Source organism: Ursus americanus, chromosome 16 (genome assembly GCF_024610735.1).
Source record: "Ursus americanus isolate L20-20 chromosome 16, mUrsAme1.1.p, whole genome shotgun sequence".
NCBI classification, from domain to species: Eukaryota; Metazoa; Chordata; class Mammalia; order Carnivora; family Ursidae; genus Ursus; species Ursus americanus.
Genome location: NC_142142.1, coordinates 10,678,186 through 10,696,724, shown reverse-complemented (window position 1 = coordinate 10,696,724; position 18,539 = coordinate 10,678,186). Strand labels below are relative to the sequence as shown.

At 38.7% G+C, this 18,539-nt stretch overlaps 1 protein-coding gene across 3 annotated transcripts in view; it reads right to left on the bottom strand.

Annotated features, from left to right (window-relative positions):
* UVRAG (UV radiation resistance associated) overlaps positions 1 to 18,539 on the bottom strand; it is a 295,144-nt gene that overhangs the window by 74,366 nt on the left and 202,239 nt on the right. For all 3 annotated transcript variants that reach the window (XM_045816174.2, XM_045816172.2, XM_087868172.1), the window contains one exon: positions 2,430 to 2,508. In XM_045816174.2, the coding sequence (XP_045672130.2) occupies positions 2,430 to 2,508 (79 nt within the window). The remainder of the gene's footprint in view (positions 1 to 2,429; positions 2,509 to 18,539) is intronic.

Genomic DNA, 18,539 nt, shown 5'->3' with positions numbered 1-18,539 from the left:
AGTGACAAAAACATCAGAGAGCAAGCATCTTGCTCTAAAGGAGTTAACTTATCAATCTTAAACCCACACACAAGTGACAAGTGTAGTCTCTCAAATCTTCAAAAAGATTTTTAAGTTGCAGAGGATGCAAAATAACTAGAAACTATCTATTGTTTAAACAGATGAATAAAACTAGTTCAGCATGCTTGTGGCCTTGGTTCAGTTAAGAATAAAGTCAGAGGCTTCTTGTGCAGTGCTCCAAAGTGAGGACCAAACAGGTACTAGAGCTAAGAGTCTGAGGTGCAGGGTTGACTTTCCCAAATTTTCCACTGCACAAAGCCTCCATCTTTGTCTTGTTTTCAAAGCAAGCTGGGCTATTAGTAGCACCTCTTTCACCATCCTCTGGCATTCCTATTGGGCCCACAGAAGAAAGAACTCAATGTGTGTATGTGTGCACGTGTATGTACGTGCGGGTCCGTGTGTGTTTGTGTCTGCGGCTGAGATCTACCAGGAAATCCAGGCATTTCAGCTCTAGCTTTAATCAGGAGTAGGCTTCACCTGGAATCTTCCAACAGATTTTGGACCTTAGTGTAGGTACTTGGGGCAAGAAACAGAAAACAGGGCAAGGAGAGACAAACCTCTGCATTCAGAGCAGAACTTAGTTTCACCAACTTTCCTGACATCCTGTCCCCCAGACTCTGGACTCATGTGCCCTTTTCCACATTGGCTGACTTCACTCTCTAATTTACTTAGACCTCCTCTCCCTTCATGCACTCTTAGGCCACTTCTGTCTAAGCACTGCCTTTTCCATAGTACGACAACTATAATTAGTAGCGTAAGACAGCCTTGAAATTAAAGTCCTATTTCTTTCTTTCTTTCCTTTTTTTTAAGCGGGCTCTATGCCCAACATGTGGCTTGAACTCATGATCCCAAGATCAAGAGTAGCATGCTCCACCAACTGAGCCAGCCAGGCACCCCTAAAGTCTTATTTCTTAGACTAAGGTACTTCTCTGCCAAAAATGGAGGGAGGGAAAGCATAGGTGTGGGAAGAATGGCACATGGAAAGATGAGTCACAGGCCAGAGACTGTGAGCAAGGCTGCCTGCCTGGGGTAAAGAACACGGGATAGCACAGTGGTAATAAGAAAGCAGTATGACTGGGAAGGCAATGAGTATGAGCTTATAAAGCAAATGATTAAAGACTGTAGACTCGAAATTTGATCCAATATTAGAAATGAGTAAGAATCGGGGCGCCTGGGTGGCACAGCGGTTAAGCGTCTGCCTTTGGCTCAGGGCGTGGTCCCGGCGTTATGGGATCGAGCCCCACATCAGGCTCCTCCGCTATGAGCCTGCTTCTTCCTCTCCCACTCCCCCTGCTTGTGTTCCCTCTCTCACTGGCTGTCTCTATCTCTGTCGAATAAATAAATAAAATCTTAAAAAAAAAAAAAAGAAATGAGTAAGAATCTAAATGAAAATCAAATTAAAAAACATTAAACTGATATTTCATGACGGAAAGCAAGGCAAAGATGACAGCATATGGAGGAATAATTCTAGATCTATCAGGAAAGAATAAGAGCACTGTTCAGTGAGTCTTTAGATTCATATGCATAAAAAGCAGCCTTTTAAAAACAAAAACATCATAAATCTTCTTGCTTCTATTAAAAGAGAAGGTCTGAGGATACAGCTGATAATGCTTTAAATAAGAGTCAAACCATGGATACTCATCCATGTGATATTCCAGTTGGATATGTCCAAATAAAAACAAAGCACTGACGATAGTCTTCCCCTTTACAACTAGAAAATACACGGAATGTCTCCTTCTTGAAGTACAATCAAGTATGCCAAAGAAATGCTGCGTATTTCTTTCAGGAAAATGCAAACCCAAGCATCTGTTGGTCTTTCTACAGCATATGGAAAGACTTTATTTAAGTGAGATACTAACTGGCTTAATGTTGAGAAAGCCACAAAAACCCCAGATGGGTTGGAAGGACCACGTGGTTGGTCTTTTCTTTTGGTTCTTGCATAATAGGTGAGTAGACCATTAAGGACTTGCCAAAGGCACTAAACTTTCACTCCATAAACAACTCCCAATGCAAAATGAGTCCCTAAAAGTGGTTTAAGAGAAGAAAGTGATCTAAGAGAAGAAAGCTGTGTGAGAAGCTAGAGGAAAGAAGTTATAAACACATACATTCAAGTATAGTCTACTAGCAAGTAACAACTCAGTAAAGGGCTTCTGAGTTTAGTAGGATTTCAACATGCACCCATTGCTTCTCAGTAGTATTTATAATGGCACGAAATAAGACTGTGGCCAAAAAAGAACTTCGCATTATCACTGTAAGTGGCTAAATAAAACAATCAACTGTAGTACTTATTTATAAAGAAGGAAGGTTAGCAATCCAAGGGAGTAGGTTTTATGTGGGAAGGAGAAAAGGAGTGAAGAGAAGTTACTTACCTGTGCTATATTTTTGTTCAGAAGATAGACACCATAATCGAATTGTAACTTCTCCCCTCCTTTTGGATATAATGGAAACCTAAAAAAAAATTAAGTAGGATCAGAAGTTTTCCAAAGCTTGGGAAAAACAACCTCCAAATTATTGACAAAGATAGAAGTTCCTTGAATATAGCAAAAATATCTAAAGACTTGGACTAAATCACTTGGTTATAGTCACTGCAACCTATTATCTTAATATCTTCATAATTAGTCAAATCAGATCAATGGCTGCTTTGTTTCAAAAAAAAAATTGAGGGGCGCCTGGGTGGCTCAGCTGGTTGAGCATCTGACTCTGGTTTCGGCTCAGGTCATGAACTCAGGGTCTTGAGACTGAGTCCTACAATGGGCTCTGTGCTTAGCGGGGAGTCTGCTAGGGATTCTTTCTCTCCCTTTCTCTCTGCCCTCCCCCCCTGCACACTCGTGTGTTCTCGCTCTCTCTCAAACAAATAACTAACTTTCAAAAAAACTGAGTAGGTCATGCAAGGGACTAATACATAAAAAAGTGACCCACTAACCCCAAGGAGTTGAGGCCACTATGTTTCATATTTATGTATGATAAATTCACCACCCTAAAATTAAGATCCTAGAAGCTTTTTCCTCTAATACTTTGGGTCTGACATCTCAACTTCTATCAAAAAGAAAAGAAGACTGAGGAAAAAAAATCAGACTTGAAAGCAACATGTAAGATTTCTGTTTCTTTCAAGGATGGCCAGTCGAATCAACAGTACTAATATGAGTGAAAATTCATCCAAAAGTCATTCGTATCCACAGGAGTGGCTATTTGGATGTTACTTCTCCAAGGCAATGTCATACAGCTCTCATAAGACTTTCCATTTTAACCTGACTCACTGAATTAACAAAGGCATGAGATTTGTGGATCTTTATCAAGATGATGAGTTATTTTAGAGAGCAAGTTTCCCTCACTATTATCTTTTTCATATCCCTGCAAATGAAGAAGAAAAGGTTATATTATACTCATGTTTTCCCAATTCTCAAGACTAACCATACATTTCTATCCTCTGAAATAAACAGACAAACACAAATCAATCACAATTTAGATAGGATCAAGAAGAAAACTTCACCTCCCTTAGTTTTGCAGTATATGATTATTCTCAAAAACAAAACTAATCCTATTGAAATGAAGGGAAGGTGACAATTAGTAGATGTTCTTAATTTCAAAAGATACATTCCATGAAGTTCGGTGGATACTGTTTTCCAGGAAAAATAAAATAAAGGAAATAATTTAAAATCTTTATATTAAACTCTTGAAAGTTGTTGATTACATACAGTTTCTGAAAATTAAAGGCACTGGGGAATGAGCAAGATCGTGAACTTTCTTCATTCTCTACTATGGGAACACCAAATGCTTCACACATCCATCAGGAAGATACAGCTTTGTATTTAATTGAAGCAGTAGAAAATAAACTAGGCCATGTGGTGTGGCCCTAAATTGAGATACATTAAAATAACAGCAAATTCAGGATAAGCAAAGTGCAACACTAGGCTTTCCCAGGGTGTTTGGGAATCATCCAAATTTGTATGAGGTAGCTTCCAAAGAAACTACCGAACTGCAAGGACATAATAACACGGGGGCCTTCTGGCAGCAATCTAGTGGAGTCCTAAAGCTCTGTATTATGTAGTTGTTGTTCTATAAACCATCACATGTAGACTCTTTGCATAGCTCTCCAATCCCACACATAGCTCCACTTTCAAGTTATTAATACAAAAACAGTTTCAAATGTTATAAGAGTACATTGAAATAAGCACACTGAAAGCCAAGTCTCTAAATTCTTGAAAAATGGATCTTACAATATGGACTTTATTACTTCATCGGGACTTCTTTATAGAAAAAGTCATAAGGTGGGTACGTAACATTAAAACAAATCTGAAGAGTCATTAGAGCCAAAGGTTCAAATAGGACAATTTTAAGACAGATCGAACATTAGGACAGAGTTCATATCTTACATTGCTTTCAAATTCTTAAGGGGCCACATCAAGTTGAACAATATAACAGCTTCTAACTATTATACATTCAACTCACTCTGCAAAAGTACATGGATCTATAAACCTATTAGGCAATCTAGAAAAGTGAAATCCATTTTAAAGGGTAAAACCTATTACCATCAGGACATAAGATACAAAGCAAAGGCATCTTAATTCAATATAGACAGAGAATCACAGTAGCAAGCTGTAGAAGGTTTAGATAAGAATGTGGTCATTCAAGTACAACTAGAAAAATGTCCTTAGCTCCACAAATAGGATTCATTAAGGGGAAGCATCACATTAAATAACTGGAGGAAGAACTATATATTTCCTATTATAAAACTCTTACAGAAAAGGCGATTAAAATGACTGACATTAAATTCATTTCAAATTAAATTAAATTTCCAAATTGTCTGAAAAGTTCACTAACTCTACATGGTACATATCAATGAATATAAAAGCAATAAATAGATTATGTGTGAGGATGATATGGAGCTCTTGGGTACGTAGTAATTTCAGTATGAAATTAGCTACACATAGCTACTGTGATCCCAGGCTGTATTAACAGAAGCAGAAGCAGATAATCAGGAAACATGCTACTGGCAACTACTTTGTACTGGGTCAGACTATCCTGAGAGATTTATGTTCAGTTCTGGGAGTTAATTTTTTTATAAGCATATAGGTGAACAATTGGGAACTTCTTATAGGTTATATTTCTTATAGGTTTTATAATAATCTCATTTGACTATAAAAAGCATGCAGTGAAGTAGAGTGGCCCAGTGTTTTTGTTAAAGAAACTGATTTGCCTTGATCACCTACTCAGTGGAAGAGACATGACTGGAGTATTAGGTCTTCGATTATAAATTCAGTATTCTTTCTATCACCTTTGAGTGCTTTAGAAAAGCAGCACAACCAAGTTCACTAGAAGAATGGGAGCTGTGGTCTGAGAGAAATGGCTGAAAGAACCAGAGATGTTTAGTCTGGAGCACAGAAGTCTCAGAGAAAACACACGAAAGACTTCCAGAGAGAACCAGAATTGTTTTTGTTCTCATGGTTTCAAACCGGGAGAACCGAAGTTAATGGTGAAAGCTACAGGAAAACTGATTTCACTCCAGAGTCGGTCAAAATCCAAAAGATCCTGGGTAGAGGCAGCCAATCAGAAGCTGGGCAACACATAATGGACATATATTCAGGGGGTTTAATAGGCGGAATGGTGGCCCCCAAAAGGTATGTCCATATCCAAATTCCGTGAATGTGATCTTATTTGGAAAACGGGCGGCAATTACGTTAGGGATCCTAAGAAGAGATCGTCCTCAATTATCCGGGTGGGCCCTATATCCAATACATGTCTGTATAAGGGACACAGAGGAACAGACACAGAAGAGAAGGTCATGTGATGATGGAGGCAGGAATTAGTTACACAGCTACAAGCCAAGGAATACCTGGCGCTGCTAGAAGCTGGAAAAGGGAAGGAAAGCTTCTCCATGAGAGCCTCTACAGGGAGTGTGACCCTGCTGACATCTTAATTTTGGAATTCAGGCCTCCAGAACTACGAGAGAATAACTTTCTGCTGTTTGAAGCCACCAAGTCTGTGATAATTTGTTACAGCAGACCTAGAAACTGACACAGGGGTGTATGTGGGCGGGGCGGGGATCAAACACTGAATGACTCATTAGACTAGATGAAGTATACCTCCTCCATCTCCAAGATTCTGTAATACTGAATAAGCAAAACTAAATATACCGAATATAACTTCATTTTTCCTTCAGGACCCAAGAAAATATTTCAAGACTATAACGCCCAAGAGTCGTCATGATAGGCGACAGCTAAGTCCGCAAGGTAGACCTACTGAGGTGCCAGTAAATGAGATGAGAAAAAAAAGAGATTCATATGGATATGAATTCACACACACACACACACACACACACACACACACACACACACACACACCGATCACTTCACATGTGTGTGAAGAATATATCTCACTCAATTTGGAAAAAAATTGTAAAAGAAAGTGATTTTGAATCATTCTTACTTTAAAAAGATACAATTATTAAAAGCACCACACTCTCCTCCCCAACCTAGACATTTTTACAAAAGACTCCAAATTGGTGACAGTTTCTTGCCTTCACCTTCAAAACCCCACACCAAGGTCTGGTTCTTTAATGATTCAACTGGGGATAAGGATACGGGATAGTTAATTCCAATTTTTTATTGTGTATATTAAGATCAATTCTGCTCAGTGCATTTGTAGAAAATGTGACAATACATACTCAGTATGTTTTGAGGTCATGACTTTACTTCAAACTAACATACTGTCTCCTGTTCAGATTAGTTTTCAACCTCCACTTTTATCAGTTACTCAGGCTTAGAAAGACACTCAATTTTTACCCACCTTCTTTGCCTTTTATATATGCAATGATTCACCAAGTCAACAGTTATTTTTCCTGTGAAACAGTCTTATCGCCCTATTCCACTGCCACTCTGAAAAGTTCCTTGTTGCTGTGGCCCTTGTGGGATGTTTCAGCAGCATTCCTGTCTACTCACCAGAAGCCGGTATATCCTTATCCTCTTATAAGTATTTTTTTTTTTTAATCATGTTGCTTCTCAGCTCGACTTCCTAATCATTTGTTGTCTTCCACTCCCACTCCTCTGCCCAGCTTTCCAGGCCTAAGCGATCTGACTCGGCCACCTGAATTATGCAGCTCATTGTGCTCAAGTGGTTTCCTCGCAATCTCCTGAGCACACAAAGCTCCTCACTCTCTGCCCTTGCTCGCTTCCTAGAGACGCTCATCTCCCCTTTCTTCCACCTGGCAGAGGAAAAGAGACTGTTTCACCTCGTCACGAATAAAGAAAAGAAATACATTTTTCTACTGAGTCGAATAATATCACTAAAGCCTTACCTCTATGTCACTGCAAGTCGATTCAGTGACACCATAAGGCAGACCACAGGCCCACATACAGGATGGGAAGTGGCTGCAGTAGAGCGAGGTAAAGGGAAAGGAAATAAAGTCAGCAAGGTAAAGGGTCCAGGTCATGCCGGGTCTTATAAGTCACAATAAGGATTTTGGCTTTTCCTCTGAATGAGGGGAAGCTCTGGAGGGCTGTGAGGACAAACTGCAGAGGAGCAAGAAAAGAAACATGGAGAGGCCCCTGCAAAAATCCAGGCAAGAGAAGAGGGTGCTTTAAACCAGGATAGTAGCTGTAGAAGTGGTTCGAAGTGGTTGAATTCTCCTCTTTTGAAGACAGAGCCAACACAACTGGTTGGCAGATCTTATAGGAGGTATGGGAGGAAGGGGAGTCAAGGAGAACTTCAAAGTTGTTGGCCTAAGCAACTGACAGAATGAGGTTGCCATCTCAACACTGATAAAAGTACAGGTGGCATTAAAACAGACAGCTAGGGGCTGGCGTGAGGAACAGAGTGAGGGCTCAGTGCTAGAAGATTCTGCTGGAGAGGCCAGCAGAGGCCAGACAGGGCGGGATCCTGTAAACCTTAAGACTTCATGACTACATTCTTAAGGACAATGGGAGGATAACCAGACTTTTTTTAAGTGTGGCAGTGACAGGATTGGGGTTATACTTTGTAAAGAGCACTCTGGCTACCTTGTAAAAAATAAAGGGAACCAGGACCTGGGTAGGACGCTGCTACAATGGGCCAGGCCAGAATGGAGACAGTTTTGATTAGGGTCCCAGTAGTGGAGAGGAGTGTGTGTGAATAGATTTGCGCTATAATTGATGGGTGGAACTGAAAGGACTTTGCGATAGATGGGTTGTAAAGGTGGTGAAGAGGGAGGAGTCCAAGGTGACCATTTGATGTCTCGATTGAGTAAGTAGGTAGAAGGTGGTGTCTATGAAATGAGACCGGGAACACTGGAGGAGGAACAAGTATATATGTCATTTATGATATAATATATATAAAATATATGTGCTGTACAAAATTTTATTATGTACAAAGTTAGAAGAGAAATTTGGGGTGAAAATATTAAGGAATTATAAAAATTGAAATGGCGGGGGGGGGCGCCTGGGTGGCTCAGTCCGTTAAGTGTCTGCCTTCAGCTCAGGTCATGATCTCAGGGTCCTGGGATTGAGCCCCACCATCGGGCTGTCTGCTCAGCCGGGAGTCTGCCTCTCCCTCTCCCTACCGCTCTGCCTACTTGTGCTCTCTCTCTGTCAAATAAATAAGTAAAATCTTAAAAAACAATTGAGGTACTAAAGCCATAGATACTGAATGAGATGGCCTAGAGAAATTACAGAGAAGACAGCTATTGCAGAGCCTTGAGACTATCAACAAGGGATGGGGAAAATGAAGAGCAGCCAGAAAAGGACTAGTCAGAAAGATTTGAGGAAAACCAAGTGTCTCACCAAAAAAGCTCAGAGGAAGTGTTAACTGAAGAAGGAAGATAACTATCAATAGTCAAATGTGGCTGACAGATTGGCAAAATGGACATGGAAACATGTCTAATGGATGTAATTGTAAGAGTTCATTGGTAGGTAGCTTTGGTAATATGGTAAATGCGAGTTTAAATGAAGTAGTTGGGGATAACGGAAGGCTGGTATGAGTTCAGGAGTGACGAAGTAGGAAAACGGAGCTGAAGAGAATCTGGCACAGAGAAAGGTGAGCTCGCTAACAGGAGGACAGAGCGAAGCATAGCAAAACTTCCTGAGAAGGTGAGATGGACCGGCTTTCCATCCTACAGGTGAGGATGTAGGAGAAAGATCTGCCTTAGATGGCAGGTGGGATTATAATGGGAAGGATGAAGGAAGATGAAAAAAGCCTGGATGGATACAGTTTACCTATTTGACAAATTTTCACTGAACTCACACTGTGCCAGCTAGAGTGCTAGCGGCAGAGATAGGAGGGTGAGCAAACACAGACAATGAAGCCTGGAGTCCAGTGGACTACACAGGCATTGCTCACATAATCACACTAACAAATATATAATTTATAAATTAAGTACTCAGAAGGTAAGAACACTATTCCAGAAAAGAGGCAGACAAAAACTAAGAGTCAGGGAAGACCTGTGAAAGAAAGTGAGACTCCAGCTGAGATCTCAAAGCTCGGTAAAAGCTAAGGGAAGGAATGTTCCAATTAGAGGACGCAGCATAGGTAAAGGCCCCAACGTCAAGAAGGAGCGTGCTGCCTCAAGGATTGGAAGGAAGGCCAGTATATTGGACTGAGGGGAGTTGTGCGAAGAGATAAAGCTGAAGCTGGATTGGAGGGGAAATTATGCAGGGCTCTCTACCCTAGAGAGCCTAGATCATGGTCTGACTTTTTTCCTCAGAGAAACAAGAAACCATGGAAGGACTTTAAAGAAAGGTGTAACTTGCTCAGAACTGTATCTGATACCTTCCTTCTTAAATGAACACTTTCTCTTTGAACTTTCCTGATGATGACAGATTTGCATTTTGAAGAAATTACGGCTGATTACAGTGGAAAATGGTCTGGAGAAGGTGAGACCAGCTTGTTGCAATAAACTAGGGGAGAGATCATGGTTGCTTGGACTAAGGTGGTGGTATTAGAAATGGTAAAAATAATGGGGCACCTGGGTGGCACAGAGGTTAAGCGTCTGCCTTCGGCTCAGGGCGTGATCCTGGCGTTGTGGGATCGGGCCCCACATCAGGCTCCTCCACTATGAGCCTGCTTCTTCCTCTACCACTCCCCCTGCTTGTGTTCCCTCTCTCGCTGGCTGTCTCTATCTCTGTCAAATAAATAAATAAAATCTTAAAAAAAAAAAAAAGAAATGGTAAAAATAAGACTAATTTAGAACGCTTTTAGGAAATACAATCATTAAGATTTGGTTATGGGTTGGAAGCGAAATGATGGAGAGGGAGAGATCATGGATAACTCTTAATGTTTGTTTTGCTGAACCAGACAGGAGCTTGATCAAATGGTAGAACAACTTGAACAAAGACATGTAATAGAACTGCTCAGCACTACTGGGAGCCCAGAAGTAATTATTAATCATGAGTCTATAATGATGCTACTGTGTGACTTTCTCTAGACACCTGCGAGTACAGAGAAAATGGAGAGCAGGGTTGTAAATTGACAAAAAGCCACAGGGGGCAAGAAGAAGGTGTTACTAAAATAATGGGCCATAGCATCTAAACTGGAAAAAAGGGGCCAGGGTCTAAAGTCACCAAGAGGAGCAATGAACAAGTGGCTGAACAAATGAGTGGAAGGAGAGGAAGTAGTCATCAGAGAGCAAGATGCCTGAATCAGATTTTGGATGTGAACCGAAATGATGACGTGAACTGTAAAAGTGAAAACAATGAAATGCAAGAGGTCATTGATGACAAAGATCAAGAAAATGAGAGCCCAGGGTGTTGAATGAATCATCCACTTGGGTGTTAATTTCACCCATAATAGCAAGACTTTGAATAAGAGAAACAGAAAGAGTATTTCTCTTTCCTAAGTTCTCTGCTTCCTCTGTTTGTCAGTTGCCAAAATATCTAAGTAAGGGCATTATAACTGAGACTGGTAGGGGAAAGAGTGGTATAGTTGAATATATGTCTCAAAGGAGAAGAGTTCTTGTATGTTTACTTTACCAACAGAGTAATGAGAATCTAGAAAAAGCAATGGGGAGAAAGAACACCCTAACCTCACCTCCTAAATCTGAATACCTAGCGTTTAAAAAAATGTATAGCTACCAATGGAAAGGATATAAGAAAAGTGGGGTCCTTGGGGGAAAATTCAGGTTCAATTAAGCTGAACTCTGATAAGAGCCTGAAGATATAGGAGAGTTTGTTGATTATACAGATGCACTTTCAGAGGACCCAGCTGAAGGACTGGAGGTCTGGGTCAGGGTCAAGGGAGTAGAGGGCATTTCGAGGATGATGGATATGACAATACATGATTTCTTTAAATGTATGTTCAAATGTCAATGTATTATTTTTTCTTTTCTTTCTTATTTAAAATTTTTTTATTGATAATAAAACATTTGGAAGTATTTTGGCAGGAAGTTGAGGTAGTCTCATTTGATAGTTTGTTTTCTCTATAAAATGAGAAATGAGACAATTTATCAAGCATGAAAGGGAAAATTGGGGATGGGAAAAAAGGAGAGGAGGTCTGATAACAGTCACACAGCAGGAGAACTAGGTATCTAGGAAGTATTGATCCAATAGAGATGGATGACTGAATACACAGTGCCAACAATCTTTCCAACTGTGTGACTGTTTTTCCAGTAGCTAAGTGGATTGGCGGTAAGAATGAGGAGCTAGGGTGTTTAGGATATCGACAAGAGAAAAGCTATGAGTAAGAAGCTACTATGATAGAAGAGTAATGACAGTGACCTACTAGGGGCAGGATGATGGCACTAGTCTATAAGGGGGTACATTATCTAAAGAGACTTTTTAAATGATCATAAAATAGATAAAAAATTGGTCCATATTTTATTATCACTGTGAGCCAATAAATCTAAACAATGTCAATGATAAATATTCCTCCCAGAAAAAAATCTTTTGTGGGATTAATTTCTAAATAATTTCTGCAGTGACTGTTTAATTCCAATATATATGTAAGCTTCAAATCAGGATTCTTTTCATTATTCACACGCTAATAAAAATTATATCTATGTGGAAGTTAGTTCAGAGAGCTCCCAGTTATGCAGTCAGCCCAACAAAATGGACTAAGCTACACACTTCCATTTCTACTACATTTTGAATGGTTTGGAATGCTCTGGGCACAGTTTCTGTCTCCAAACTGTTCCATGTTACATAGTCCTGTATTTAAATAGTAGAATCAAAAGAAACAATGAGGGTAATGTGTAATTTCTTTTCTGAGTTTTTTTCTGGTGTAGTTTTAGATAAGGTTTTTCAGATACAAAAATATTGCAGTTGGCCTTAAACAAGGTACAGTGAGATACAAGCCTTTAAAATTGTTCCTTGAAGATGAACACACCAAAACTGTGTTCAATAAAAGAGTAAATATATATATTTTTTCAAAGAAAATTTTCTGCTTTTCTTTTTTTGCCATTATTATTATTAGTTTCACTTCATGATCATTACTGAATATACTTTTCTCATATAGAGAAAACAGTATTAAAAATGATCCACTCCAAGGGCGCCTGGGTGGCTCAGTCTGTTGAGCATCTGACTCTTGATTTTGGCTCAGGTCATGATCTCAGGGTTGTGAGATCCAGCCCCACATCGGGCTCCGTGCTCCGTGGGGAGTCTGCTTCTGTTTCTCTCTCTCTTTCTCCCCCTCTCGCTCTGCCCCTCCTCCTGCTCGTGCTCTCTCTCTCGCAAATAAATAAACCTTAGAAACTGATCCACTCCACGTGTCAAAAACACTAGGTACACGACACTGAGAAATGATTTTAAACTGACACCAGGAAACAGCAGATATTACCTACTTTAGATCCAGAGATATGGGAGGTGTAAGACAAGAAACAGTCTCTCATTAAGAAGGTTCTAGGGTAAGTGAAACTTTTAGGAGAGAGCCACTCATTTTACTTACATCAAGCAGTTGTATATTCAGTGGTATATCTTAGTTGTATACACAATAATATAGTAAAGGGGTTGAAAGCTTGTGTATATTATAATCACTGAAGAAGGGTTTCAGAAAGCACAGAGGAAAGATCTAGGAGGGAAGTAAGGACAGTGATAATAGATTAGAGGAGAAGCAGCAAACAAAAACTGACAATGTAGAAATAATTCATAGGCAGAGGTGACAGAAGTCCTTACAGGGGAATAAGAAGACTGATCCCCCCCCTTTCTATGCGGGAAGAAAAGGGAGAGAGATTGTATAATAGGAGATCATATATGCCAGTCAAAAGAGATTACATTTGATATGACAGGTAATAAGATGCCATTGCAAGTTTTTAAAGGAGAAATCATGTAATGAAAAGATTTACATCGGATTATTTTCTTCGCCAATATTAAATATAGTTCTTTGGAGCTGTACTAAAAAGAGAATGGAATTTCAGGGAAATAGAATCCCAAATAATTTCAGTAAGAAGGTTAAAAATAATCCCCATTTTTTTACTTGGTAAGCTACAGGGTTGTGGAAATTGTTAAAGAACTCAATATCAATTTCCTTGCAGAAAGAAACCTTCCAGTTTTTCCACACCCTTTTGGTAACTGTTGAAAAATAGTCTACAGGCAAATTTTAGTGAACAGGTCAAAATTAAAGGATGGAAACCATGTCTTTTTTAATAGTTGGTTTTGTAAAATAAAAATTCTGCCAAGTGAATCAAAATCACATTCCACAACATTAACAGCCATCTGCTATTTGCCTGCGTTTAATAGCACCTGTTTCCCACAAAATCTGCAAACGTGAAAAGACCCCCACAAAATCCTACAATTCAACATGCAAGGTGCATAAACCTACCATACTTGGTAATGCCAAAAGACTTTTCCATCTGGAACAGGAATTTGGAAAAAAGAACATTCACCATTTAAAATTTCTAAAGACAACTTCCTGAAGTGTGCATATAATATAGGTTTGTTTAAATGTATCAGTGCACCTAATGGCATAGTCTCTGTAAACCACTTCTTTATCAGTATTAGGAACATAATAGGTGCTCAATGTTGTATATCAAAACAACATATTTAATTATAGTACCGATTTCGGAGTGTGGGAGGGAGGATGAGAAAAATAGAGGGGGGATATAAGGCTTTGAAGTTATGAAAGTCAGAGTTATAAAAGTCTGGCTTTGAAGTCAGAGACGCATAGGCTCACATTCCAGCTTTGCTACTTACTTATAATGTGAACTTAGGCATAGTCCTCCGAACCTGTTTCCAGATCTCTACAATGGGTTTAATAATACCAATCTTTCAGGACTGCTCTAAGAATTGAATTAAACAAAAAAATCTAAGAGCCAGCACAGTTACTAGGACACAGTAGGTATTCAATTATTATGACTACTGTGCCTTATTTCCCAGCCTCACCTCTCCCACACCTATCTCTAAGTGCCACAGTGGGAGATACCATATTTTATTCATTTTGCTGCCTCCTAAAATCACACAGAGTTCTTAATGCACCTGGTACTTTATAGCCTATATTTTAGTTGTTTACCCAAAAGTCTTATTTTCTCTATTACGCTACAAATTCCTTGAGAACATAAGTGTAAAGCTCAGAGTCTTATCCACAGTAGGTATTCAACAAATACCTGCAAATAAATGAATAAAGAATAAATTTAAAAAATAAATATTGAAAAACAAGTATCTAAAGATATATAGCCTTGTGAATTAAAAAAAATAATAAAGGTTTTCAGATTGAGAAATATTTTCATCATTCTTTCTTAACCTTAATATACCTAGACAGCCAATTCCTATTTTTAGAAAGTGCTTTGAACTCTGCTTCAAAGAAAACTTCTGGTTGGGGGGGAGGGAATTTCAAGTTACAGAATGGTGTTTACTGTGGATTAATAGGAAGCAGTGCCCTCTGGCACCAGAGTAAAAGAGCCAGTGAGCATGGCCAACAAAATAGCAATACCTATGCTGATGTTGGACTGTGTTCTCCTGAATATATAGGTATCCCATTTAGCATATATTATCCATACAACACGACTGTCCTACAGGCATTACTGAGGTGGCCACAGTCACAAAGGCTTTCTTAACACTCAACCACAGCCATCAATCCCATTCTACTCTACCCCACCCTGCCCTGAGTTTGGATTAGTTATGTTCTCACAGAACCCTGTACACTAACACAGTACCTTTTACATTGTATTGTAATTGCTTGTTTATTCCTTTGAATCTTTCCTAAGAATGAAAAATGTGAGGCTAAGTCTTAATACTGTACCCCAGTTTCTAGAGTACAGCATCTGGAATATATTTACTTGTGGAATGGATGCAGAAGTGAATGTATAGATGGATGGTATAGCTACAATTCCGACCCATGCTTATTTGGCTCCTAATCCTATGCTTTCAATTCTACACCATTTTCCCTCTCTAGTAATAAACCCATTTTGTGAATCTGTGTTAGTTCGTAAATTTCATTTATTCAAGATTTCTATAAAAATTCACGGGACTTCCTTCTTCATCTCACAGATCAGATGTTCATGAAGCAAATTATTACCAAATTCATCAACTGCCTGGATAAGCTGGCATCTGAAAACCACCAAATCTAGCTTTCATAAAATGACATTTTGGTTTTCCAGCTAAGTCGAAAAGACAGAGATTTTTAACACCAATAACTATAGACCTCATTAAAATCCAAAATGTAACTTCTAAAGTCCCAGGAACAACATTACATATATTTTTTACTTTGGGGATTTATACATAAAGAAGAGTGGATAAAAAATACGGAAATAAACCCGTAAGTTTTTGAAATATCCACTTGATTTCACTAAACTGATTTTTCAATAATTGTGTACATAAATTTGTTAACTACTTAAGTTTTAAAGGTTAATTTTAGATCATCTATCATAAAGCCTAAAAACTTCTATGTGCTTTCTAGATGTCAAAGCTCAAAATCACATATATAAGTTAACTAAAGTGAGTTTTCTAAAATGAATATGCTGTCTAGGAATTTCATATATTTAGAATATATTTGAGAAAGACATATTTCAATTCTGTAATTGCAAAAGGAATCACTTCGACTCATCATTTTACCCAATTTCAGAGCACAGAAAGATAATTTAGTGGCCCTTAAAAGTCATTCTGTTTAAGTATGGAATTTCACAGGAGGAAACTCCAAGGATCATTGATCTGACAGCAACCAACGCTAACATCTAGGTTGTCATAATCAATCTGCTTTAATTATCAACAAGTTTTCTCCATTTCTGACCAGTCATCTAGAGCTGACCTCTGACAAGTACTTACAAGTCATCGAAATCTCATTTCATTTTACAGCCTCATATTTGTTATTGGGCTAATCTTTACCTGTTCTCCATCACACAACAGCTTAAAAATTTGAATGGCCCAGCAATAAATTTCCATGGTCCCCCTGGGTCAGTCAGATGTTAGCTGTTAAGTAAAGCTAAGAGGATCTGTGCTTCATAAATTTCCTTCAGGGTCCACATTTGCTCTTACAGGCGAGGCTTTCAAGCCCAAACATCTTTATAGCTATGTGCAGTGATTTATTAACTCCTCCTTGTTTTTATCCAAAAAGATCAATCACATATGTATCAATAAGCTGGTGTGCTGGTGACTGCTTTTTATTGTACATATAACCACCTGCCTTTAATACAAACTTGAGTCTAAAGCTTTTGTAAGCGCTTGCCGGATTTAACTACCTTCACCTGTTTCTAATTTGGTATAAAACATATGGTTTAGCTCTGCTATTTAGTTCTAAGTCAGCCTTTCCTCTTATGGACCCAACAATATATAACAAATCCAGAGCACAAAAAGCTAAATTTGGAGGTTACACACACACACACACACACACACACACGCACACACACACACTTAGTTGCCCAATTACTTCTGAAGAGCACCTTTTACAAATAAAAGGAATCAATTATTTTACAGTTATGAAATTATTACATTTCTTTGCAAACAATTAGATATGTCCTCTATTACTCTCGAGGGTTCTAAGAATTATGCCTGAACTGCAAAAGTGATTGTTTCATCTCAGGACCTCAAAAAAGGTTAACGGCCATATCTAGCTGCCTGTGAGGTCAGGGAAGAGAGTTCGTATCTTTACATTCAGGAATCTACATCCAGCCAGGTAAAAGCAAGATTTTCTTTTCCCTTCCCTTATCCTTCTCTAAATCAGACCAAAAGTTTAAGAGGCGGGATGCCAGCAGAGAGAGAGCCACCACCTAACCCGGCATGGTAAAGTCAATACTAAAATTAAGAGTGTCTGGGTGATAGGGCAGGGAGGAGTAAATCCTCAGGAAAAAATGACTAATAGAAATGTCTAGGAAAGGCAGAGAAGTCAACACAGCCTCCCACAGCTCTACCAGACTTCTTTCCTATACACATTTACTTTTCCAGTCATGGTGGGACCTGACAACACTGGCCACAGCTGGCATTTAATCTCCCATTCAAATTCTTCTCATCCTTTGAGGCCCAATGCAAAACCTCTATCTGCTCTAGGTTTTCCCAACTCCCAAATCAGAACTGATGGTGCTTCCATAAGATTTATCAGTATTTATGCATCATTTGGGAACTTTGTTTTACAATCACATATTTACATGTCTCTCTCGTACAATAATCTAACAGGCACTGAATAAATGTTCACTGAATTGTATTAAATTGGTTTACAAATAAAAGGATTTTGCATAAATGAAGCACGTGGAAATTAATGTTATTTTTATTAAAATAATATTTATACATGGTTTAAAAAGTCAAATTTCTCTACAAACCTGACCGTAAAAACATCAGTTTGCACGCTTATTAGCTAATACCTTAACTCTATCTCAATTCCTAGAACCCAGAGCCAATTATTCTCAACACTGTAAGCTGCTTTTTCCCCTTGGTATTTACCCTACATATATCTAATTAATATCCTATATTCCTGTTTCCTAGTTCTATGGTTTAAAAAATAATCTATTGACAACCTGCTGGGGAAGATGAGGATTTAGCTCTCTTACACGTTGCTCCCCCATCTCATCCCCAAACACCCATATTTCCCCTTCCTCCCATTCTCTCAACAGGGTCAACACTACAATTTTTGGTTAAATCAATATGTAACATTATAGCATCAAAAGCACATAATTAGTATTTTGAGCTAAGCTACATAATGTACAATATTTATATCTTCCTTCTTTTAAACTTGGTTCTTCCCAGAGTTAATAACTACCTAGTTTGTTCATTTGCTAAATTTATCAATGTATACCTCTCACTAATTCAGTCCCTGACTCCCTGTAAGCCATGAAAATTCCCTCTTGATATAGTTAAATACATCGGATACTCTATCCGTTTCAACTCTCTCTTAGAGTCCTTAGTCCTCCTGCTCACTGGACCAGTTGAAAAGCTGACCTACAAATTCCCTTCACCATCATCCCGAGATCCCTACTTTTCCTTGAATGATGTTTTCCTTTTACTTGCTTTATTCCCTTGTATTATTAATACAGCACATCTTCCAGGAGTTCCCTAGGAAAGGCACAGAGGTAGGTTAAGGACTTTCATGTCTGAACAGTCTTTTTTCTAGTCTTACATTTGATTGATGGTCTGACAGATATATAAATCCAGGTCATA